The following is a 24,926-nucleotide window of genomic DNA, read 5'->3' as shown; positions in this document are numbered from 1 at the left end:
ATGGTTGTGTACTTAAGGTGCGTTATCTTAATGATTAAGATGCGTAACCGCACAATCGCACGAGAAACTATACTCACGGCTTGGTTACGTTAGCTAGTTCTCATTATCATTTCCTTGACGTTACTATTCAACTTTTGTTCACACTTTCAATTCCACAAAGTTTTCATTTACGATGAAAACAATGAAATAAAAACAATTGTTTTTTTTTGGTGATGAAAAGGAGCCCAAAAGCTCCCAGAGTTAACGAAGTCTATTAAAGGCAACTTTGTTCGCGTCTCTAACCAAGAGAGTAGTCATGCCTTCTAGTGGAGTGTTGAGGATGGTGGTGCTCCACGGAGAAGATTGCCCCAGGTTTGCAAGAAAGTCAGCGCACTGATTGCCCTCGCGAAAGGTATGCAGCAGTTTGGAATTCGGAACCTGTCGAATGAGAAATTTGCAATCTACGATGAGAGTCTCTACGAGTTGAGGGTAAGTCTGCTCTTGGAAGATCGCCTTGACAACCGCCTCAGAATCTGTTTCGACCAAGATGGAGGAGAAACCCATGTTCAACGCCAAATTCAAGCCTTCGCGGATGCCCTATAGCTCAGCTTTGAAGCTGCTAGTGTGGCCAATCTTTGAGGTGAACCCAATAAGCCACCGCCCCAGATGGTCGCGGATGAGACCGCCTGCGCTAGCCAGTCCTGTGGATGATTTGCGTGCCCCGTCTATATTGACTTTAACGTACCCTTGAGGCGGCGGAGACCACTGAACCCATACCTGACTGGCGACCACAGGCCCATTTCTTTTGATAAGAAACTGCTCAGCCTCCGCGGCCTCCTTTTGAGCATGAGTTAGAATTTGCTTCGCTGTCCATGCTACTCTGTTGAAGACGAGGTTATTCCGGCTTTTCCATATGTTCCACAGCAAATGGGGGAATAAGAATTTCCAGGATTCCAAAGCTTGATCTCCCTTTTTGCCCGAGCTAAAGCTTTCCATCCATAGAGGAATCGGGAGATGGTTACTCGATAAGAAGGCAGCAAGTGGCGTGGCTTCGCTCCAACAGTCCTTCGTTGCAGGACATTCTCTGAACAGATGATCGAGGGTTTCATCGCCAAGGCCGCAGCACGGACACGTTGGGTTGTCGGTCAAGCCTCGCCAGAGGCGCTCCACGTTCGTTAACAACCCGTTCTTGGTGATTTTCCATATGAAGATTTTGATACGCTCGGCGCATTTGATCTCCCAAATCCAGCTATGCGTTATATTGTTCTCATCGCCACCTGTAATGAACGAATAAGCTGAGTTAACAGAGATGAGACCCGAACCTGAGTGAGGCCACACAAGGCTGTCGTCCTGATCAACGTCTATGGGGAGAGGAATCGCCCGTATATCGTTGATTATATCTTCGGGCAGCAGGTCTTCAAGGGCTGAAACGTTCCAGGTATTGTCGTGGCAGATAAAATCCTTGACTAAGTCGACATCATTGGACCTGGAGTTTATTGAAGGAAGGAGGGCCAGAGGTTTATCACCTAACCAACAGTCTTTCTAGAATTTGATGGAACTCCCTTTGCCCACTCTCCATTTCACTCCCGCGAGAAGCGTGTTTTTACCTTTGATGACACTCCGCCACCCCCACGAACACCCGTTTTTACAGTTGGACGTGAGGAAGTCCCCGTCTTTCACGTACTTTTCACGGAGGACTTTCACCCATAACTTGTCTTGGTTCGTCAGGAGTTGCCAAGCCTGTTTGGTGAGGAAGGCTAAGTTGAAATCTTGCGCTTTACGAAGGCCCAAACCTCGACTTAGGCTTGCAAATATCGGTCCAGTTCACAGTGTGGATTTTTTTGGAAGAGTCTGGATGACCCCAAAGGAAGATCCTGCAGACTTTGTCAATCTCTTTGCAGGTGCTTGAAGGCAGGGCCATGGACTGCATGGTGTAGGTTGGAATCGTGGCTAGAGAGGATTGAACCAGAATTCTTCGACCTGCCATGCTTAGAGAATTCGCCTTCCAGGAGCTCAATTTCTTTCTCATTTTGTCTATCACGCCCGCGAAGGTTTCTTTAGACACCCGTTTCTGAAGAATAGGAATCCCTAGGTGAGAGCCGAGGTAGGCGGCCATGGGGACCCCCAAACAATCTCCAATGCTTCTCTTCAAACCTGCATTAGTGTTAGGGGAACAAAAGATTTGGGATTTAGAGAGGTTAACCTGGAGACCGGAGTCACAGCTGAACCTGTTGAGACAATCTGAGATAATAGAAGCTTGTTGATCTGTCGCTTCCCCGAAGAGTAATAGATCATTGGCGAAGAAGAGGTGGGAAAGGCCTAGGCCACCCCTTGTGATGCGGATCGGCTTCCAAATACCCTTGTCAACCGTGGCTTGAATGTCATGGGTAAGTCTTTCCATAACAAGATTGAAAAGATAAGGGGCTAAGGGGTCGCCCTGGCGGAGCCCAGGCCTGGCCTAAAGGAGGAAAGGCGACCCCCATTCCAAAGGATAAAGATGTCGCTCTCACGAAGGGAATACATAATAAGATCAATGAGGCCCCTAGGGAAGTTAAACCCCGCGAGGGTACGTTCAAGAAAGGACCAATCCACACTATCATAAGCTTTGTGGAGATCCACCTTGATCACCATCAGCCCTTTGGATCCCTGCTTTCTATGCATAGTGTGAACAATCTCTTGGGTCAAAATCACATTATCCAGAATGGAACGCCCCGGGAGGAAGCTGTTCTGGTGGGGGCCAATGAGCTTACACATTAACGGCCTCATCCTGTTGACAATGGCTTTCGAGATTACTTTGAAGGCTACGTTGAGGAGGGTAATAGGCCTAAAGTCCGCCGCGGTCTCGGGTACTTCTTTTTTAGGGATGAGAGTCATAAAAGCCTTAAGTAGGGAATTAGGTACAATCCCACTATAAAGCGCTTGGTTAACTAAGTTGGTCAGCGCCGGGCCCACTTCATCCCAGAAGTGCTGGTAGAAGACAGCTGGGATTCCATCCGGACCAGGGCTCCCGTATTTCTTCATCCCAAACACGGCTTTCTTAACTTCCTCCCTTGAAGCTCTCCGGCCTAAGTAGGAAGCTTGAGTACTAGAGATTCTGAATGCCTCAGGTGTCGGGAGGATGGGGTTGTCATTTGTCCTAGGATTCCTGCAGAACAAAGAGGCAAAGTAGTCAGTAATGTGTAAAGACAAAGCTGTAGTGTCATTAGTCCAGATTCCATGGAGCTTGAGGAATTTGATACGGTTTCTATTTCTCATGATCAAGGCCGCATTGTGGTAGAACCGAGTATTTCTGTCCCCATCTCTAACCCAATCTTGCTTAGACTTCTGAAACCAGTGAGCCTCCTCCTGGTCAAGAATAACGTTGAGATCATTGATAAGAGTCTTTTCAAGCGTCTGGAGGTCTCTACAGGAGTGCTAATTAGGATCAGATTGAACCCTATTAATTTTGGCCTCCAGGAGTATTTTGCGATTAAAAATGTTACCGAAAACATTTTTGTTCCAAAGCATACTTTTAGTGGAGATTTCCGAGATCATGTCCTCAAAATCCCTACTACCGTCCCGCATTGCCCCCTTCCAAATGTTGCCATAGTCGACTCTAGACAACCAGGCTGCTTCGAAACGATTAGGCCGGAGATGCCGTTCCGGAGGTATACCCGCTTCACTGATAAACATCACGGGGTTATGGTCCGAATGGAGTCTAGGGAGGTTTACAATCTTAGCTTCCGGGAATGCCACCTGTGCATTGATGTTCCAGAAGGTCCTGTCAAGACGCCGCATTTGAATAATTCTAATGCCCACTGAATGGTACCAGGTGAATCTCGGGCCAGTGGCTCCTGGATCCATAAGGCCACAACTGTTAAATGCATCGACAAATCTCTGGATGTTATGGGTGTTAATCGACTCACTACCCCATTGTTCTTCCACCGAAGCAATATTGTTAAAGTCCCCGAGAACTAACCAAGGCTTGTCCACGGAGGCACTGAAGGCTTTGCACTCTTCCCAGAATCTACTCCTAGCCAGGAGATTCGGTCTGACATAGGAGAAAGTGACATAGCAGTCTTGTTGATCCAGGCTCAACTTAGCATGAATGGCCTGGGACGAGTGACTAACAATATTCAGATTAGCAAGCCCTTGTTTCTAAAACAACAAAAGGCCACCTGCAAAACCCAAAGGCTCAACAACAAAGTGGTTAGTAAACCCCAGATTGTAGACAAGTTTAACCATCTTGTCTGCCCTGGGTGAACGAATCTCAAGAAGGCAAAGAACATCGGATTTGGTCGAGACTAAAAGCTGCTTAACGTGCTTCCTCGCCCGACCATTAGCGATGCCCCTACAATTCCAAGAAATAATCTTCATGGAGAGGTCGTGGCGAGAGAGGAAGTTTGACAACCGCCTTCCTCAGGCATGACACCCTTACCATTTTCAAAGCCATTAGAGGCTGACAAGGCCTGTGCCCGAGGGTCGGGACCAGACTGAGTATTTCCAAAATGAAAGATACCTGTGTTGTTGTATTTTTCCATCAAGATGTCATCCACGACATAGTCAAGGGAAGAGACTCGACCACCACGTCCCCCTCCCCTCGTGCCTCCGCGACCCTACAAATTATGGCCTCTTCTGTTCCTTACCTGGTGCACCGGTTTCTGCCGGATGTTGGTAGTAGAAGAGGAGTTGGGGTCGCGTGTTAGGTCCATGTTCCGGTTGTCTTGTGTCATAGACCGTTGATGTCTCCTACTGGGCGCCTTATCAGCGGTGTGACCAGTGGCAGTAAGCCCGTTGTCGTTTCTCATTACCTGGACTCTCCGAGGTTTTAGAACCTGTGGTGATTTATTAGCGTTGCTATTATTAGCATTTACCAAGGCTGGGGACTTACCTTTACCACGTCTAGATTGGTTGACATTTTCTTTGCCTGAACTCGGGATCGAATCACCACCTTCATCGTCGTTTGCATGTTGCATGTCGAAGGAATTTTTCCAGGCGTTTCTGTTCGTAGTTTGTTGCGATGTCTGTCTGGCATCCTTGTTTCGGTCCTGAGTCATGGACTTTCTGGTGACAAGCATCCAGGAGCCGTATTTTCGCGCCGGTGGAGTAGGAGCCGTGGTAGTTGTTGCCGTGGTTTGCGCCGTATCGCCATCCTTCCCACCTTCTGGCGGTTCATTGCACACCGTGTCACCATGAACAGGGGTAATCGGAATGGCGTGAGGACATGCTTGCTCCCTATGACCAACTGTTCCACAGTTGAAACATACCACGTGAAGCCCTTCGTACTCCACGGCTCTAAGCTTATTGCGAACCCAAACATGTGTAACAAGAGGTTTGTCGAGATCGATTTCCACCGCCGCCCGGGCGAATCTACCTCTCTCAACTCCCACCGTGGTACGATCGAGTTTAAGTGGTTTGCCCACATTCTCCAGGACGCTTTTGATCACATCCTCCCGGAAGAACTCAACCGCAAGCCTTGGGATACGGACCCAAACCGCCATTTTGGAGAGCTTTGCCGTGAGGGGATCGAACTCCGGTTGCCAACGTTGGATCACCAGATAGTTATCGAAGATTTTCCACGGTCCATCAAGAAGAACGTGCATGTAATCAATCGAAGGACCGAAGCGCGCTACGAAGAACCAATAGCCGATGTCGATGAAGTCCATCCTCCCTTGAAGGCCCCAGATAACTGGAAGACGCTGCTTCAACACGTTGTAGTTAATATCCCTTCCTAAATATTTCACGATCAAAGCCATCTTCCATGGTAGGCAGAGCTCCCGTCGCAGCTCCTTCGAGATTTTTACGCAAGGGAAACCATCTGTCGATTCGTGTTCATCCATTTCTGAGTCTGATTCTAACACGGGATCTTCAAAGGCCCAATCAGTGATATTCTGGATGGTCGGAGCCTCTTCTATGCCCGGTGGGAGAGCCGCAACAGTGTCGGCGAAGGATCTTTTTGTTGTTTTGGATTTTTTGGTCGATTGCTGGGAGGGATCTTCCACCTCCATGACAGTCGGCGGCGGTGGCATAGAGGCCCCCGGCGGCGCCTCCATGCCCTGAAGCTGGTTCGCCGTCCTAACGGCTAGGGCGACGCGGGAAACCTACCAAAAATAACTAAAGAGCTCGAGAGCGTTTTTTTTCTATCTCAATGTTAAAAAAAAAAAAAAAAAAAGTACCACGACACTGGAGCTTTGCGTAATTGTTTCGTTGTTCATAACTAGAAAAGACAATATTAAATTCCTTGTGAGCACATTCAGGGCGGGGCCAACCGTGTTGACTTGGGAGGGAGGAATCGCATTTTGTATAATACGGAGTACATATTATCATTAGTGGAGAGAGTGGTGTCAATTCAATAGTTGAATAACCAATTTATGTATTTAACAACAACAACAACAATCCATAATAATAATAATCCAAAGATTAGCATAGTTGGTTAATAGCTCAACTTAAAGTTCATAATAATAATAATTTGAAATCAGATTCGATATAGTTAGTTCGTTACTCGACTTAAAGTTCACAACTATAAGCAGCAATATGGGTTCAAATAATAATAATTAATTATAATAAGAAAAGAAGACGAAGCAGCCTCAGCAGCTTGGTTAGCCAGTTCAATTCATTATCATTTCCTTTACCTAACTATTCAACTTTTGTCCACACTTTCAATTCCAAGAAGTTTCCATTGACGATGTAAACAAAGAAATTTACTAAAGTACGAATTGAAACGTGTTGATTTGGTCAGTTGGTAGGTTGGAACCACCGTACATTTTGTATAATATGTTAGATATAAATAATCTAACTAAACAGAATAGTATACGAGTAACCTGACCTCGTAATAGCGGAAGCTGAATCATTGTTGATCTCCAGCCACAGTTGATGTAATGTCTCTTTAACGGTAGACCGTCAGCCATATTTGTCTCATACTTGACTCAGAACCCTAGATGGTGTACTGGTATTTACTGAGCAGTATGAGTACCGTGAACTGTATGTGCTATATAATGCCCATCCTGTATCCCATCAATACAGATTTATATAGGCACAGAGTCTGGTTGAATACAACTACTTAGTTGTTTAGTCCAACCAAACCACTTAATAAACCTAGTTAACTTGCACCACTTAATTAAGACCCTAATATATAATATATAATATATATATTATTAGATTAAGACCCTAATATATAATATATAATATATATATTATTAGGGAAAATCTTACATATATAATATATAATATATATATTATTAGGGAAAATCTTACATTCTCCCACTTGGTGCAAGTACTAGCACAACCCTCATCAAAGAACAAAACACACGAATCATAGTGATAAGTACTCTATTTTGCAGAGTAATATCCATTATGGTCACATGTATTTCAATTCTCTAACTTAGGCCCCTCATGAACAAACCCAATGTTTATTCTCGGTATAACTTAAGAGATGTTTCTCAAAATATATTATGTGCACAACTGAAGAGAGAAACCATCCAAATATTTGTACAAAAAAGTACACTGTATGATCTCTAAAATCCTTAAAAGCATGCCTCAAATAGAGATCTCTTAATGTTAGCATAATGCTAACTGTATTCCGTGACTTCTAAACTTGAACACTACCTCTAACAGCTAAGAGCTCAGAGTTGACACGTCTGTCACTCCCACTCATTAAAATAGCCAAAAGATAGTTAAGTCACAGAATCATTCCAATAACTTAGAGAACAAACCAAAACCTCTAAGTCCATAAATTTGGAATGTTAACATACACCATAACTTCCCAAATAATCACAATATCCACTTTAACTGAATATTTATGAGTCTTACTTTTATGTCTCGCAAAATTGTCTTGAGCCTTAAATACCAAAATGGCCCAGGATCAATTTTGAAGAAACTAAAGACTCTTAAATGCTAAAGAATGACAGTGCACCACAAGTTAGATGATTTTGTTCTAATAAATTCATTAATATTGGTACAACATTTTCATAAATATGCTGCACAACCAGATGTCCAATAATTTGAACTTATGAATTTATATGAACAAATTCAAGATTAATACTTGTGGAATCTTTTGGACTACTTATTGTTTGACATACAATCCAATTTGCATTGGGAAGTATGAAGACAATAGTTAAATCCATAATCTTTAGTGGAGTATCTTAATGATCTTTTTCTTAATGATCACTCCTACTGTTCTTTAGCAAAATTAATGATATACATACTCATAATTGATTTGACCAACTAATAAATGAGGATATAGTTCCCCACCATTAGTTGGGCATACTGAATAATCAATATTTGGTTCCAATAAAAGTCCAACTAAATAATGAAGATAAAATTCCCCACCATAGTTGGATATACTAAAAAACAAAAAATACACCTTCCAAAACCAAGTTTGAATTTGGCTTAAAAGATACATTTTATTTTTGGAATCCAAAAGAAGTATATCATATCAGTTAGACCAAAGAACCAAGTAAACTTTCGTGGAATAATTAATAAAAGTGGCTAAATTTTGGGAAGTAACTGAATACATGTTTTGCCAATGCAAACCATGAAACTTAGAATTTATAATTGAACTAAATTTATAAATTCTAAGAAATTGTGATAAAATCATTATCTGGGTTTAGGGATTTATTGACATAAAAACTTGCCTGTGGGCTGAAGTTTTAATTCTATTAAATCCAATTAAGAAACCCTTTATGATAATGGTTTATCTCAATTATCAAATAGTCAGAAGAATCTAGAGACATAAAACTTGCCTGTGAGCTAAAGTCTTACTCAATTAGATCCAACTGAAAATTTTTATTTATGATGAAACAATTTATCAAATGAGTTGAAGAATCAAGTGACATAAAACTTGCCTGTGGGCTAAAGTTTTAATTCAATAAGATTCATTACAACCATTATGATAAAAATAACTTAAAAGAAATCAAGTTCCTTTTCCTTAACCCTTGTGGGCACTTCAAGAAATATGATCCCAAGTTTACATCATAAAATTAATCTTCATGATAGAATTAGAAATTATTTACAAATAGCCATAAAGTAAATAAATTGATTTACTTCTATCATCACTGATAAAACTACTAACTACATTCCGATACATAATTGCCTGTGGGCTAAATTATGATCGTAGTATAGTATTTCATCCTAATTAATTATACAAATATAACGAAATTGCCTGTGGGCTAAATTCCATTATATTAGATACAATTAATCACAACTTATATGTCTAAAACTTTATGTGATCAGGATAAACTGCTTAATATATAATTTTAACTGATTAAGGATGCTGTGGCTACTCCCCAACCAAATTAAAANAATTTGGCTTAAAAGATACATTTTATTTTTGGAATCCAAAAGAAGTATATCATATCACGGAACTTACTATAGTTAGACCAAAGAACCAAGTAAACTTTCGTGGAATAATTAATAAAAGTGGCTAAATTTTGGGAAGTAACTGAATACATGTTTTGCCAATGCAAACCATGAAACTTAGAATTTATAATTGAACTAAATTTATAAATTCTAAGAAATTGTGATAAAATCATTATCTGGGTTTAGGGATTTATTGACATAAAAACTTGCCTGTGGGCTGAAGTTTTAATTCTATTAAATCCAATTAAGAAACCCTTTATGATAATGGTTTATCTCAATTATCAAATAGTCAGAAGAATCTAGAGACATAAAACTTGCCTGTGAGCTAAAGTCTTACTCAATTAGATCCAACTGAAAATTTTTATTTATGATGAAACAATTTATCAAATGAGTTGAAGAATCAAGTGACATAAAACTTGCCTGTGGGCTAAAGTTTTAATTCAATAAGATTCATTACAACCATTATGATAAAAATAACTTAAAAGAAATCAAGTTCCTTTTCCTTAACCCTTGTGGGCACTTCAAGAAATATGATCCCAAGTTTACATCATAAAATTAATCTTCATGATAGAATTAGAAATTATTTACAAATAGCCATAAAGTAAATAAATTGATTTACTTCTATCATCACTGATAAAACTACTAACTACATTCCGATACATAATTGCCTGTGGGCTAAATTATGATCGTAGTATAGTATTTCATCCTAATTAATTATACAAATATAACGAAATTGCCTGTGGGCTAAATTCCATTATATTAGATACAATTAATCACAACTTATATGTCTAAAACTTTATGTGATCAGGATAAACTGCTTAATATATAATTTTAACTGATTAAGGATGCTGTGGCTACTCCCCAACCAAATTAAAATTATAATATCATAACTTAATAATCTTTGGAAATTGAATAAGCTGTAGTTATTCTTTAAGTAACCAAGATTGGAACTTTAAGACTTCAGTAAATTAAAGATGCTATAGCTATTCTTTAATGAACCGAAATCAAATCACATTTGCAAGGAATACTTAAAATTTTGACAGATTATACCAAATCATGATGGGAGATTCCAAATGTATATACCCCAGGAAAGTTTGTAAAACAAAACCTCACTAAAGACCAACTCTTTAGATAATATCAGTTTAAGGAGACTACTGGCCAAGATGTTCTTAAGTCATGGCCATAAAACTAGTATGCCTCCCTGATTCATATACACAAAATGTATAACTGTTTGGGGTATAAACAAAACTGTAGGGTATAATCCGAAATTTAATAGTTCACTTATGAATAAATCTTTAAAAACAAAATGGTGAACTAAATTAACGGTCCGAATGTGCTGAAATTCAGGCACTACCGTAACTAAAGTTTATGCATAAGTCCAACTTAATAAGGAACTAATATAATTCCAACATAAATTTATGCATTACTGAAGGCATAATAATAAAATTGCATAATTTAAAACCAGAATATTATGCAGTGGACAAATTAATATGCATAAAATTAAGCATTAAACTCATATATTCTAAACAAATTGCGTAACTTAATGCAATTTTAATATGAGCTTCCAAAGTATAAACTTAATATTCAAACTCTAATGAGTCCAATCCAAAAGGACCCAAATTAATGAATGTATACTTTGAAATTTTTAAACTTTAAGCCCATGAAAAAATGTCTTAATGCATCACACTTAATTTATGAGAAATAGACCGAATTTACAAATTCCAACAATATCTATTAATAAAAAAAATAAATAAATATTGTCATTTGTAAAATAAAATCTCACAAATCCAAATTGCATAATTAAACTTAATATTATGCGTTTAATGTGATTGAATGCATAAAACTATCTGAAGAGTATGAATCAACTAGAGGATATGAATTTATACCAAATATTCATTATTCATACTAGCCAAATATGGGCAGAAAGAACTAAAATCATAATTCGAAAACTAAATGAATTATGGTATAAATGGCAATAGTCAATTGCCTAGCAAATATGTTTTTCCAAAATTACTGAATTGATTCAAAAATCACTCTTCATAACTCAATTAATAATATTATTATCATTAATGGCAAAATTGCAAATAATCCAAAAAAGCAATAAAATAGCCATAATAATATTATTAAATGGAGACTAGATGAGGAAAAACAATGGTTATAACCGCTAACTTTAGAGACATTTTCGGATATAATTTTGAAAACTTGATAAAATTAAGTCCGAAAAACATTAATGTCAAGAAAATGATAATATTCATAATATTTTCTTAACTGAAACATTGTCACATAAACTTAATTGGAAACAATTCCGGAGTCATAACTGAATACCATATTAATATTAATGGTATCATTAATTAAAATATTTAATGGTAATAAACAACATTATAATCACCATCAATATTTAACAATGAAAACCAAATTATGGTAATACACCTTCTTAATGTTTCCATATTTGTAAAGATAAAATATGTGACTAGTCCAAATTAGCGGTTAACTGTAGTCGTAGCATTAATTACCAATTAATAATAAAAGATAATTAATGACATACCTTAATGATGCAAACCGCATCTTTCCATTGCGCTAGCAACGATGACGATCCATAAGAGGAAAAAAAACTTCATAATTCTCCACATCTTCATTGTTGCTGTCAGTAACCTCAATGCAGCGTCCAATGGTATGTGAAAGATTTGTTGGTAGGACTTAAATACCAACATTAATAGTCATGTAATAAAACAGAGTGTCATGGATAATCTTACCAATGTACCAAATATGGCAGATTACCATGAAACAATAATTATTATGAAAGGTAATAAATGAGATTAGCCCCTAAACTTGATAACAGTAATTAATAATGCCAATTAATAATTAACAATAACTAAAAAAATGGCAAAACTGTAATTAAGGGATGCCATATACTAATCTCAATTTACCACATAATAATTAACATGACTATTATAATACTTTAAAATTAAAGAATTAATATTATTATTAAGGCCCTGAAAACCATTGATAAATTGAAGACCATAACCAACTTAAACAATAGTTATAATTCTTAATGGCCAAGATTTGATGGAAAACCCAAACAAGCTATCTTAATAGGCCATAATGACTTAAATTGACCTAAGATCCAAAAATTGAATGATATATTATATGAGTTAATAATATGTTAAATTCAACCTTAATGCATACTTTAATGAATGTATAATTCAAACAAATAATAAAATATTTGACAAATATACATAGCATGCTTGAATTTGCAAATTAATATATTATTAACACATATAACCTTAAATAAATTGCAATACTTTAGGCAATTTAATATAAACCTCAATATTAAATTAAAATTCAACTAGCAAATTTAAAACTTAATATTTGCCTAAAAGGAATGATAATTTAATAATAAATTTATGAGGAATTAACTTGATCAATTAAACTAGAAGAAGTCTAAATATAATGATGGAAATCTGAAACAGACCCAAATAAACCAAAATAGGCCCAAGATTTATTCATGTTGGACCAGGTCTGCCCAATGGGCCTGACCCGGCCCAATAGTATGATCCATCATCATCTTCTTCATGTTTAATTAAAACCAAAGAATAAAACCATACCTGATGCGGCGCCGACAGGAACAAGGAAGGAGCAGCAGTCCGTCGCAGCGCCAACCGCAACGCCACCAGTCGCCACGGTCACCTGAAGGTAGAGAGAAAGCAGCGACGCCGGAATCTCAGCCCACGTCTGCCATCTCTCTTCGTCACAACAGCAGATTGGCCGCTGGCATCCTTGATCGTGTCGCCGTGGAACAGAAGCAGTAACAACGCAGCGACATCGCCGCCGCCGCATCTCCTCCCTGCACCGCCCCTGTTCGCGACTCCGAGAATCGAAGCTCGCCGTCGTCCGTGAGCTCGCCATCGTTATCGGCGGTTCGCCGAAATAGGCGTACGACAAATAAATTTGATATCCATAATAGAAATTGAACCAAGCTTAATGCCAAAATAATTTTCAGCCGTCCAAATATGATTCTTTAGAAATATGCACAAATTATTCTCTCAAAGCCAAATAGATATATACATATTTTAAAGAATTAAGATACAAATTATATACAGGAACTGAATGTATATAGAACAAATTAATTGTTGATTTTAGGCATAATAATCAACCGGACAGAGATTATATAGGCTCTGATACCAAATGTTAGATATAAATAATCTAACTAAACAGAATAGTATACGAGTAACCTGACCTCGTAATAGCGGAAGCTGAATCATTGTTGATCTCCAGCCACAGTTGATGTAATGTCTCTTTAACGGTAGACCGTCAGCCATATTTGTCTCATACTTGACTCAGAACCCTAGATGGTGTACTGGTATTTACTGAGCAGTATGAGTACCGTGAACTGTATGTGCTATATAATGCCCATCCTGTATCCCATCAATACAGATTTATATAGGCACAGAGTCTGGTTGAATACAACTACTAGTTGTTTAGTCCAACCAAACCACTTAATAAACCTAGTTAACTTGCACCACTTAATTAAGGCCCTAATATATAATATATAATATATATATTATTAGGGAAAATCTTACATAATACAGATTAAAGAGCATAGTTATTGCACACAAACACACTCATAAACACAGAGAGGAAGAGAGAGAGAGGAACAAGTTTTTGGTATTGGCTATGGCTTGGTTTGCTGTAACTTCACTGATGCGAACAATAGAGCTTGAGTTCCAGCAACCTTATCCACGTCTTGTTCTTGACCACAAAGAAGCAGAAGCACTGGAAGCTCTCCATCGAAGGCTTGCTCAGTTGCTAGCCTTTCTTGATGAATCTGAGAATCAATTGAATGATGATGACGAGACGACCAAAGAGTGGAAAGGGAGAATTAAAGAGGTTGCACTAAGAATAGAAGACGAAATTGAATCAGAAATAATTGATATTTTTTGGCAGAGAGCATCCGAGATGGCCATTCATTGAAAGTCTTCAAAAGTACATGCAACCTAAAAAATTCGTTAAAACCTTGCAAAATGCAATTGAATGCACCGGAGAGTTTATGGGGTTGGTGAAGAACAAACAGCCGATGAAAGATTTGCTAATAAAAGATGATAATGATACTGCTTCTTTGTTCAGTGAAAATAGTGAGCTTTATCATCATTCTGCTGGTTCAAAGCTTCGGAGCACAACACTGGTAGGACGTCATGAAGAAGTGAATCTGATAAAGGAGCTACTTCTTCAAGAATCACGGAGAGAAAGAAGGGTTGTGCCCATTGTTGGCATGAGGTATAGGTAAGACAAAGCTTGCTCAAACATTGTATGAAGATCCAACAGTTTCATCTCATTTTGACGTTGTTGTCTGCACAATCTGACATGCGACAAATGCTTCTTCAGCTCTTGTCTACTATGCAAATCACCCAGGCCCAGGAAAAGGAAATCATCAATAAAAGCAACGAAGAACTAGCAGACTTATTACGTAAATGGTTAATGGGTCGGAGGTATCTCATTGTTGTAGATTACATGTGGAGCACAGGCTCCTGGGATGAAATCCAAAGGTGCTTCCCAGAAGATAGTAATGGAAGTCGAATATTGGCGACCACTCGACTTCAAGAAGTGGCCATTTATACAGGAGGATCACATAATTATTGGCTAAACTTGCCTTTCCTAAATCCATATGAAAGTTGGGAATTATTTAGTGGGAGGATTCTCAATTATGGAAGCTTAAGCTCACCGCCTGTGAAACTTGAAGGGATATGGAGACACATTGTTGAGTATTGTAAAGGATTGCCGCTTGCAATTGTCGTAGTTGCAGGACTTGTACTGGCCACCAATCAGTCACTGTGTCAGTACAAGTACTGCAGAAGACCCCAAACCTTTGATACCTGAAATTTGGGAGTTGCCAAAGTTGAGACATCTCCAATTTTGCAGAAGAATTGTGTTGGGTACTCCAACTGTGGTTCATCAATGCATACAGACAGTTCAATGGTTGCGCCCATTCCAATGTACAGAGCAAGTATTTTTGAGGATTCCGAATGCAAAAGTGATGGGAATTTTCATGGAGGGTAGTGTGGAATTTGGAGAGCCCAATTGTTTGGATAATTTGAGGTGTTTAAATCAACTTGAGGAACTAAAAATTGAAAGCAGACACAATCCTTTTTTTCTTCCGGTTGTGTATGCTTTTCCAGTACAGCTCAAAAAGTTGAAACTGAAGGGAACTTTGGTGCCATGGGATGCTATGATAGTTATTGGTATGTTGCCTAACCTCCAGGTGCTTAAACTTAAAAATGGAGCTTGCCAAGGACCACACTGGGAACTAACTCAAGGTAGTTTTCGTCAGTTAAAATCATTGCTTATTTACGGATCAGATTTGATGCACTGGGAAGCCACTGGTAATAATGTTTTCCCTGTCCTTGAGCGCCTAATTCTTAAACAATGTTATGAATTGGAAGCAATCCCTTCTAGTTTTGAAGATATACTCACTCTACAGTTGATTGAGTTGTGTCATTGTTATTCTCGGCTTGTCAACTCTGCCAACCAAATACAACAAGTGCAAAGAGATTATGGAAATAATGAACTTGTTGTTCGTGCCTATAATATTTGGGTATCTATATATATATATCTATAACTCACTCAACCTTTTTTGTGCTATTTTAATATTTCTGTTTCGTTCCCATCTTTAATATATTCTTGTATCTATCTAAATTTCAGAGAAATGTTGAAGAGGTACTTGAGGATGAACTTAAAGAGGAACTAGAAGGAAGATAGTGAAGGAGATTTTGAGGAATAATTAACGATACCAAATTCAGAACTGTGGATTCATCACAATCCTAAGTTTATTATATATATATGTTGGTTGCTCTTGAATTGTTGCAGAGTTGGAAAGAAATTTGTAGAGGATGAGTGTAATGGTTGGGAGCAGCCTTTGAAATTTCTACACATGCATGCATGCATGTTTAGGTTGACTGGTTGAAATGCTTGTGATTTAGGTTTTATTATTGTAAGTTTAGGTTATTATATCAGTGTGTACTTGGCAGGTTTATGATACTTCTGTGGGTCTGTTTGATGCAGGGTTAGTCTGAGCTGCAAGTGCAAAAGCCTAACTAGTAACTAGACGAGCTATAACGTATGATATTTTCCAGAAAGATCATCCTTAGTGTCCCTATATTTAGCACTTATAAATTTGTCATTTCTGAAGTGTCAAGTTTTAAGTGATTAAAATATGAAATAAAAAAAAAGAAAAAAATCAATTAAAACTTGCCACATGAATGACAAATTTATAAGTGTGGTAAATGTAGTGAATCGAAGCATTACAATTTTTTTTTTTTTTTTGAATACTACTGACTCTATATTGCCTGCACTGAGGCGAACCCACCACCTCCCGTATAAAGGGAAGGGTTTGATGTCACTGGACTACAAAGTCCTTGGCTACGCATTACAGTTATATTATGTTAAGTGCAGGCACATAATTTGAATAACCATTGAATGTTGAGTTTTAGTGGGGTGATTAGCATGTGTGAGAGGATATACTCACATTAAATATCTTCTCGGAGGAGTGGATCAAAAGGGAGCAAATATGAAGTGATTAATCATGAAATTATGTATCTAGTGTTTGTAAGCTAATGCAAATAGTTGGGTTGCAGACATTCAAATACAACTAAGTATAATGCAAAATTAACAAAAGCAATTAACAAGATAGGTAAAAGTAGCCAAGTAGGGGCTTGCATCAAACGGGTGAATGACTGAAATGGCAATGCATGGCAAGGAATTGACAATATTAGGAACTCTAAGAAAGTTGGACAAAAATGGGAAAGACTCATTTGGAACATGCATTTGAAGTCAGAAACATGTCTCATTTGCGTTTTATTTTATTTTATTTTTTTCGGAATACAGAATCCAAACGAAAGTGGAACTTGCATTTGACATCTATATATATATAAAAGCAACACATTTCTAGAAAATAAAAAGAATTTCGTTTTCCCGCCCAGTGATAACGATGTCTTTTCACTTCATTGCATTACAAACTGTGTCGTTTAGATTAGGGCAATTAATTACGGCCGGTTAATTGGATTTGCAATAATTATTTACAACGTTTGGCATTTCGGTTGCGGCTGGACTCCTCGATTCACAATACCTTTTCGCATCTATCGACGGAGAAATAATACCGGTTCATGGACCTGCCTACAAGTATATATACATTTTCTATGACTACAATCAATGGAACCATTCGAATACATAAAATAAACACCGTACTGTGATTTCTGAGAGAAAAACTTTGTGAGGAGAAAATCATGGCTCCAATGTACATCCTTGCGCGAGATATTCATAATAGGAACACTACTGCTGCTATGAGATTGCGCCTGGTACGTACCTACGATATTGTACAAAGCAGATACAGTCACAAAGTCAGATCTAGGGAATGTGTATTCCATGATGAAGAGGTAACAGTATTAGTTTTTCTTAAACTTCCTTCACTAACAGTAAGTTTTTCTCACTGTATTATTTGTGTTTTTATGTTTGTTAAATATTAGTATAACATGTATTAAATCATTATGTATATAGATTATAGATCATTAGTAATACTAGCTATATATAAGTTATTTGTTATAGTAAAATATTATAATAATTATAGTTAAATAATTATTTTCTTTTTTGTGTTTATAGAAAATGAAAATTCCGTGGATCATAATAGCAATCCACCACAACAAAGCCAGTTATCATCTTATAAGACTCCTAGACCTTTCTATGGAGTTTTTCAAGCATTCTTATCTACGCCGTTGAGCGTATTAACTAATGGTTAGTACTCACTTAATTTTCTTTTTACTCTACTATTACATTGTAATTCGAATAACACTTATGCAACGTCTTATTAGTATGCTCAAAAGAAGTTAGTGTTCGTAACGTTCATAATCGCACACCCTTATTTGCAATTTTGAGCACACCGCCAGTCAACCAGTCAACAGGTATTGTAGTTGAAATCTTTGACTTTTAGATGTTTTTTAATTAAAGTTACAAACTGAATTTGTTAGAATTGTTTCATTAAATAATTTATTTAATCCTTATAGTACTAATAATTATGTTGTTAACAGTTAGTAAACTTCTTATTTTAACTATTCAATGGAATGGCTACAGATTTAGCAACGGAATCCCTTACTGGAAGTCACACTCATCGAAGAGTAGGACGTGTACTCCAACCAAGTCTTGGTACTCCAAATAGTGTCTTGACTAATGGTATGTATTTTTTAAAAAAACTTACTTATCAAAATATAATAGATTATTATAAACTCTATTTCTTAGTTTTTAGAAACTTGGTTGCTTGACTGATTGTTTGTATTATGGGTGTTTTCAATTTTTGTAGAAAATTTTACAATTAACCAACCACATATAGACCCTCAAATTGGGCCTTCTACAACACATGGCGATATTGGTATATAATTTAATAATCTTTACTCTTTTTTTTTGTTAGTCAAATATAGTTATAGTATATAGATTGGATTGGAAACTTTAATTGTTAGCCTAAACATGTCGGTACTCTGTTCAGGTTATAGTGAAACTATCACTAACTTAATCAAAAAACCAAGTAGTCGATTAATCGATGCAAACAATGGGTCTGCATCTGATGGTCGTAACCTCCACAGTGACATCAATGAATGTAGCGAACAGGAAGATATCATCCAAGATGTTTTACCTAGTAATTGTTTTTTCTCATTTTTTAAATATATCTTAGCTACAAAGAATTGAATTTTTTTTTTGGGTTACGACTTACACTTTGTTCATTGTATTATAGTTGATTATGCCGACTTTGGTGATGCTTGTGCTTCATGCTTACATTGTGGGGCACTATTTTGGTACGAGGAACGTTTGAACAAGTCATATCTTAACGGTATTACTAAATATTCATTGTGTTGTGGCCATGGAAAGATAAAACTACCACCTCCGACAAAACCACCAAAAGAATTATATGATCGATTTTTTAAGGATGGTCCCAAGAGAAGCCATTTCTTGCAAAATATTAGGTCTTACAACAATATGTTCTGTTTCACTTCAATGGGTGGGAAAGTAGACAGGACAGTGAACAATGGTGGTGGTCCACCTGTTTACCGTATAAATGGCCAGAACTTCCATTTGATAGGTAGTTTGTTGCCCATGGATGGTGCTCAACCAAAATTTGCCCAATTGTACATTCACGACACTGAGAATGAGATTAACAATCGTGTTGATTCAATAAGGTATGCACATAAACTCTTACACCTATTCTTATTTCATCTTTGTATTTTGTTATTGTATCAAATAAAAGAATTAATTCTTTTTTTTTCTATGTAGGCATGAAAGCGGTACAAGTTCATTACACCTAGAGGTGGTAAACGACATAAAAAAAGCACTGGATGACAACAATGTGCTGGTTAAGTCATTTAGAATGGCTAGGTCTGAGATTCACAACAATCCACGAACTGAGGTAAAAATGAGACTACTAGGGAAGAGGAGCAAGGATGCTAGGACCTATAATTTACCTACAGTATCAGAGGTGGCTGCATTGATAGTTGGTGACCTAGATCCAGAGATGGGTTTTCGCGATATTTTGGTGGAGTCAAAATCAGGGAAACTCAAAAGAATCAGTGAACTCAACCCTGCTTACTTACCTATGCAATATCCAATTTTGTTTCCATATGGAGAGGATGGGTATAGGGATGACATCTAATTTGCAGCTAATCGTACTCAACAACTTGGATCAAGGCAAAGTTTAACACCAAGGGAGTATTTTGCTTTTCGGTTACATGAAAGGAGAAGTGAACTTTCTACATTGTTGCATTCGAAGAGGTTGTTTCAACAATTCTTGGTCGATGCTTATACAATGGTTGAATCGGGTAGACTTATGTTTATAAGAAACAATCAGAAGGCATTGCGTTGTGAAGTTTACAAAGGGTTGTCAAATGCATTATTTAGGGGAGATATAGACCCTTCAACCAAGGTAAGAGAATTATCTTACCATCAAGCTTTACAGGAGGTGCAAGGTATATGATACAAAACTACCAAGATGCCATGGCTATATGTCGTTAGATAGGCTATCCAAACTTAATCATTACATTTACATGTAACCCAAAGTGACCTGAAATCCAACGGTATATTAAGGTTAGAGGTTTGCGGACAGAAGATAGACCCGATATTGTTAGTCGCGTCTTCAAAATGAAATTGGATAGTTTTGTTAAAGAATTAAAATCAGGAGAACTCTTTGGTCCCGTCAAAGCATGTAAGTCACTAATTCATTGTGTACTTATCATTGTATTATGCTATTGTTCATTTTTTTTGGCATTAATTTAATTTCTTATTTGTTTTTATTTTATTGTATAGTAACATACACAATTGAATTTCAAAAAAGGGGACTACCACACGCACATATCCTGTTGTTTCTTTAATCTAACAGGCTTGAATCATCTCCTTTTTCCATTGATCAATTCATTTCAGCGGAAATTCCTGATATAGAGATTGATAAAGACTACTATAAAGCTGTGGAAGAATTTATGGTGCATGGTCCTTGCGGTGTTGCTAGATCTAACTGACCTTGCATGGTCAATGGACGATGTACCAAATACTTCCCCAAAAGGTTTGTTGATTCATCAAGTTTTGATGGAGATGGATACCCTATATATAGAAGGCGTGATGATGGAAGAACAATAACAAAGAATGGTATTCAAATGGACAATAGGTATGTGGTGCCGCATAACAGATATTTGTTGTTGAGGTACAGGGCACATTTGAATGTTGAATGGTGCAACCAGTCCAGATCTATCAAGTACTTATTCAAGTATATCAAAAAAGGCAATGATCGAGTCACTGTAGAATTCTATAGAAGTTCCACAGAAGTTAATGGTGTTGAGGTTGTTGATGAGATAAACATGTACTATGATTGTAGGTATGTTTCAGCTTCAGAGGCTACTTGGCGGTTACTTAGCTATGAGATACAATGCAGATCTCCAGCTGTGGAGCGACTTAGTTTCCACTTGCCAGATAGCCAAACAGTATACTTTGAAGACGATGAAGACGTGGAAACCATTTTGAATCGACAAACGTTGGGTCAAAGCATGTTTACTGAATGGTTTGAAGCTAACAAGTAATACTCTGAAGCGAGATTGCTAAGTTATATTGAAATGCCGAATAAATTTGTTTGGAAAAAAAATGTGCGCCAATGGCAGCCAAGGCAACGTGGTTTTTCAATTGGTCGTATTTTTTACGTACCACTGGGTACTGGGGAGCTTTATTATCTTCGTTGCCTATTGAACATAGTTCGAGGACCTCAGAGTTTTCAAGACATCAAAACATACAATGGAAAAGAGTACAACACTTTTAAGGATGCATGTTATGCCCGTGGGTTACTAGATGATGATCTTGAGTACATTGATGCAATTAAGGAAGCTAGCCAATGGTCTGCTACACATTCACTAAGAAATTTGTTTGTCACACTTTTAATGGCAAACACAATGGGGAGGCCTGAATATGTTTGGAACGAGGTTTGGACGTATCTAGCAGAAGACGCTCAATACAATAGACGAAAAGTATTAAATGATCAAGGTATTCATTGGTCCATACTTTCTTAATATCAAATGATGTATATTATCTTCATTACATTGTAATTGAACCTTTCTTTTAACTAACAAATTTGAATTTTAAATTCGTCAGATTTGTTTCAAAATGATCAAGAAAAAAAGGATTTTGCACTGCTACAGTTGGAAAAACTCTTATTACTTTACAATAAGAGTTTGAAAGATTTTCCAGACATGCCTTTAGTCTTAGAAGGATTGTCTGTTACGACTGACAATAGGTTGATCTTGGAAGAGTTATCATACGATTGTGATTTGCTTGCTAAAGAGAGTTACTTACTTCATTCCCAACTTACAGATGAGCAAAGGTCAATTTATGATGCTGTTATTTCTGATGTTTATTCTAACAAGGGTGGATTGTACTTTGTTTACGGGTATGGTGGTACTGGCAAAACATTTCTTTGGAGGGCATTATCAGCTTATATTAGAGCTAAAGGTCAAATAGTTATCAATGTGGCATCCAGTGGTATAGCATCTTTGCTTTTGCCGGGAGGACGGACATCACACTCTAGATTTGCAATACCTATTTCTATCAATGAAGAGTCTACTTGCAATATTCATCAAGGTAGTCAGTTGGCAGATCTCATTGTTGCAGCGAAGTTGATAATTTGGGATGAAGCACCAATGATGCACAAGCACTGTTTTGAGGCTTTGGATCGAACAATGCGAGATATATTGAGATTTGTTAATCAAGACAGTGGTCATAGGACATTTGGAGGTAAAACAGTGGTATTTGGAGGTGACTTTAGGAAAATTTTACCTGTGGTGCCAAAAAGATCAAGACAAGACATTGTTTCTTCAGCTATCAATTCATCATACCTTTGGAAGCATTGCAAAGTTATGCGCCTAACAAAGAATTTGAGGTTAAATAGTATGCAACCTGGTTTGGATCAACAACAAATGGAAGAATTTGCTAACTGGCTTGCTTTAATAGGTGATGGTACTATTGGCGAAGATAATGATGGTTACGCTGAGGTTGATATCCCGTCTCAAATGTTGTTGAAATCTAATGGTGATCCTATTGCAACTATTGTTAGCAGTACTTTCCCTCAGTTCAATGGTGGTATAAGTGATGGTAGTTGCTTTCATAGCAGTGCTATTTTAGCACCTACATTACAAGTTGTCAATGAAGTAAATGAATATATGTCTGACTTGACTATAGGGGAAGGGAAGACATATTACAGTTCTGACACAGCTTGCAAAGCTGATGGTTCTTCTACTGTACTTGCAGATGTCCATACACCGGAATTCTTAAACACTATTAGAGCTTCAGGCCTGCCAAATCATGCTTTAACATTAAAGGTTGGTTCACCTGTAATGTTAATGAGGAATATTGATCACAGTCTAGGACTATGCAATGGTACTAGGTTGGTTGTTACAAGATTAGATGAACATGTTGTTGAAGGAAGTATACTTGCAGGACCCAATGTTGGCACTAGGGTATTGATTGCTAGAATGACTATAACGCCATCTGACACAAGATTGCCTTTCAAGTTCAATAGGAAACAATTTCCTCTCATGTAGTCATATGCAATGACTATCAACAAAAGTCAAGACCAAACTTTATCCAATGTTGGGTTGATCCTTAGGAAACCAGTTTTTGTCCATGGACAACTATATGTTGCTGCATCAAGAATAAGTCAACCAAACGGCCTCAAGATTTTAATTTGTGATGATTCAAAAAGTACTCTTACTAGTACAACTAATGTAGTTTACAAAGAAGTTTTTAACAATTTGTAATTTGTTAATTAATTAGTACTCCGTAAACTGTTTCCTAATACTTTGTAATTTCTAAATTCATTAAGCTTAACATTTTTTTCCTGTCCCAAGTTTTTAACGTTTTTTTTTGGCTTTTTTTACAACAACGCTTCATTCATATTAATATTAATATTAGTCCGTGCATCGCACGGGTCAATAGCTAGTTTAAAATATGTCAAACGCATGTATCACTTGCGTTGGATAAAAAAAAAAAAAAAAAAATTGGTCGCCGCCGGCGGCGACCACCTTCTCCTCCGCCGGAGAAGGCTGGTTGCCTTCGAAGGGGAAGGCAACCATGGTCGCGAGTGATTTTTTTTTAATCAAACGCAAGTGGTACATGCGTTTCCAAGTCCCACTTGCGTTTGGATTCTTTATTCCAAAAAAAATAAAAAATAAAAATAAAACGCAAATGGGACATGCGTTTCTGACTTCAAACGTATGTCTCAAATGAGCTTTTTCCATTTTTGTCCAGCTTTCTTAGCGTTTCTAATATTGTCAATTCATTGCCATGCATTGCCATTTTAGTCATTCACCTTGCATCAACCACTCTTGCCTAGATGCTGTAGAGTATCCCTAAGCTGGAATCATGTGATGAATCAACAAAAGATGTGTGACTTCTTGATCAGGTAACAAAAAGCTTGGAATTCAAAAAACTTGTTATGCAAGAAGTTGTGTATGAGTGATCAAGTTGCATGGGTCAAGGAGCAGAACATTTTGGAGAAGCAGAGCTTTACTTTCTCAAAATATAAAGGTTTGAAAATTGAAATGTATATAACCTTAAATTCACATGGTATTAATTAAAAACAAGTCTGAAATATTTAGTGAATAAACATGTAGAAGTTTATCAAATATAATTCATACAAGCCCACACAAAGAAACAATGATAAAGAAATCAGGCTTAGCTCATCCCTACACTTATTGCAAAGCAATTCTACTCCTCAATGAAACAATTTCTCATACCAAATTCAAAGCGCTATACTCAAAGAAAAAGGAAGGAGGACATCCACACACCCAAAATATGCAATTAAAGAAGTCTTTTAAGATAAATTATAGCAAAAATAATAAACCTTAGGAGTTTTATTAGGGATGGGCAGTAGACCGGGAGCTAAGATATAAAGAAGATTGTTTCAATTGATGTCATTGTTGTCGAAGTCATCTTCAAAGCAGTTGAAGAATTCAACATTGGTGAGCTTAGAATCCACTTCCTCGACAACTTGACTTGCAAAGTTGCTGGATTCAGGATCACTTGCCTTGCACTTCAGCTACTCAAAA

The 24,926-nt window shown here is 37.4% G+C and overlaps 4 protein-coding genes across 4 annotated transcripts; 2 read left to right on the top strand and 2 right to left on the bottom strand.

The window, feature by feature from the left end:
* Positions 1-240: 240 nt before the first annotated feature.
* Positions 241-543, bottom strand: LOC115996041. Its single transcript, XM_031235186.1, has one exon. The coding sequence runs from the start codon at positions 541-543 to the stop codon at positions 241-243; it is 303 nt and encodes a 100-aa protein (XP_031091046.1).
* Positions 544-2,403: 1,860 nt separating this feature from the next.
* On the bottom strand, positions 2,404-6,011 carry LOC115996040. The gene is made up of 3 exons (XM_031235184.1): positions 4,605-6,011; positions 3,469-4,116; positions 2,404-3,324 (listed from the first exon to the last, which is right to left on the bottom strand). Exons 1-3 carry the CDS (start codon positions 6,009-6,011, stop codon positions 2,404-2,406), a joined length of 2,976 nt encoding a protein of 991 aa, XP_031091044.1.
* Positions 6,012-14,676: 8,665 nt separating this feature from the next.
* LOC115996039 (putative late blight resistance protein homolog R1A-10) lies at positions 14,677-15,189 on the top strand. Its single transcript, XM_031235183.1, has one exon. It carries the CDS (start codon positions 14,677-14,679, stop codon positions 15,187-15,189), a length of 513 nt encoding a protein of 170 aa, XP_031091043.1.
* A 6,587-nt stretch (positions 15,190-21,776) lies between these two features.
* LOC115996037 (ATP-dependent DNA helicase pif1-like) lies at positions 21,777-23,420 on the top strand. The gene is made up of 2 exons (XM_031235182.1): positions 21,777-21,867; positions 21,976-23,420. Exons 1-2 carry the CDS (start codon positions 21,777-21,779, stop codon positions 23,418-23,420), a joined length of 1,536 nt encoding a protein of 511 aa, XP_031091042.1.
* The last annotated feature ends 1,506 nt before the right edge of the window (positions 23,421-24,926 follow it).

The sequence above is a fragment of the Ipomoea triloba genome, chromosome 11 (assembly GCF_003576645.1).
Source record: "Ipomoea triloba cultivar NCNSP0323 chromosome 11, ASM357664v1".
NCBI classification, from domain to species: Eukaryota; Viridiplantae; Streptophyta; class Magnoliopsida; order Solanales; family Convolvulaceae; genus Ipomoea; species Ipomoea triloba.
The sequence above is the reverse complement of the archived record's forward strand: the minus strand, read 5'-3'. Positions and strand labels throughout refer to the sequence as shown.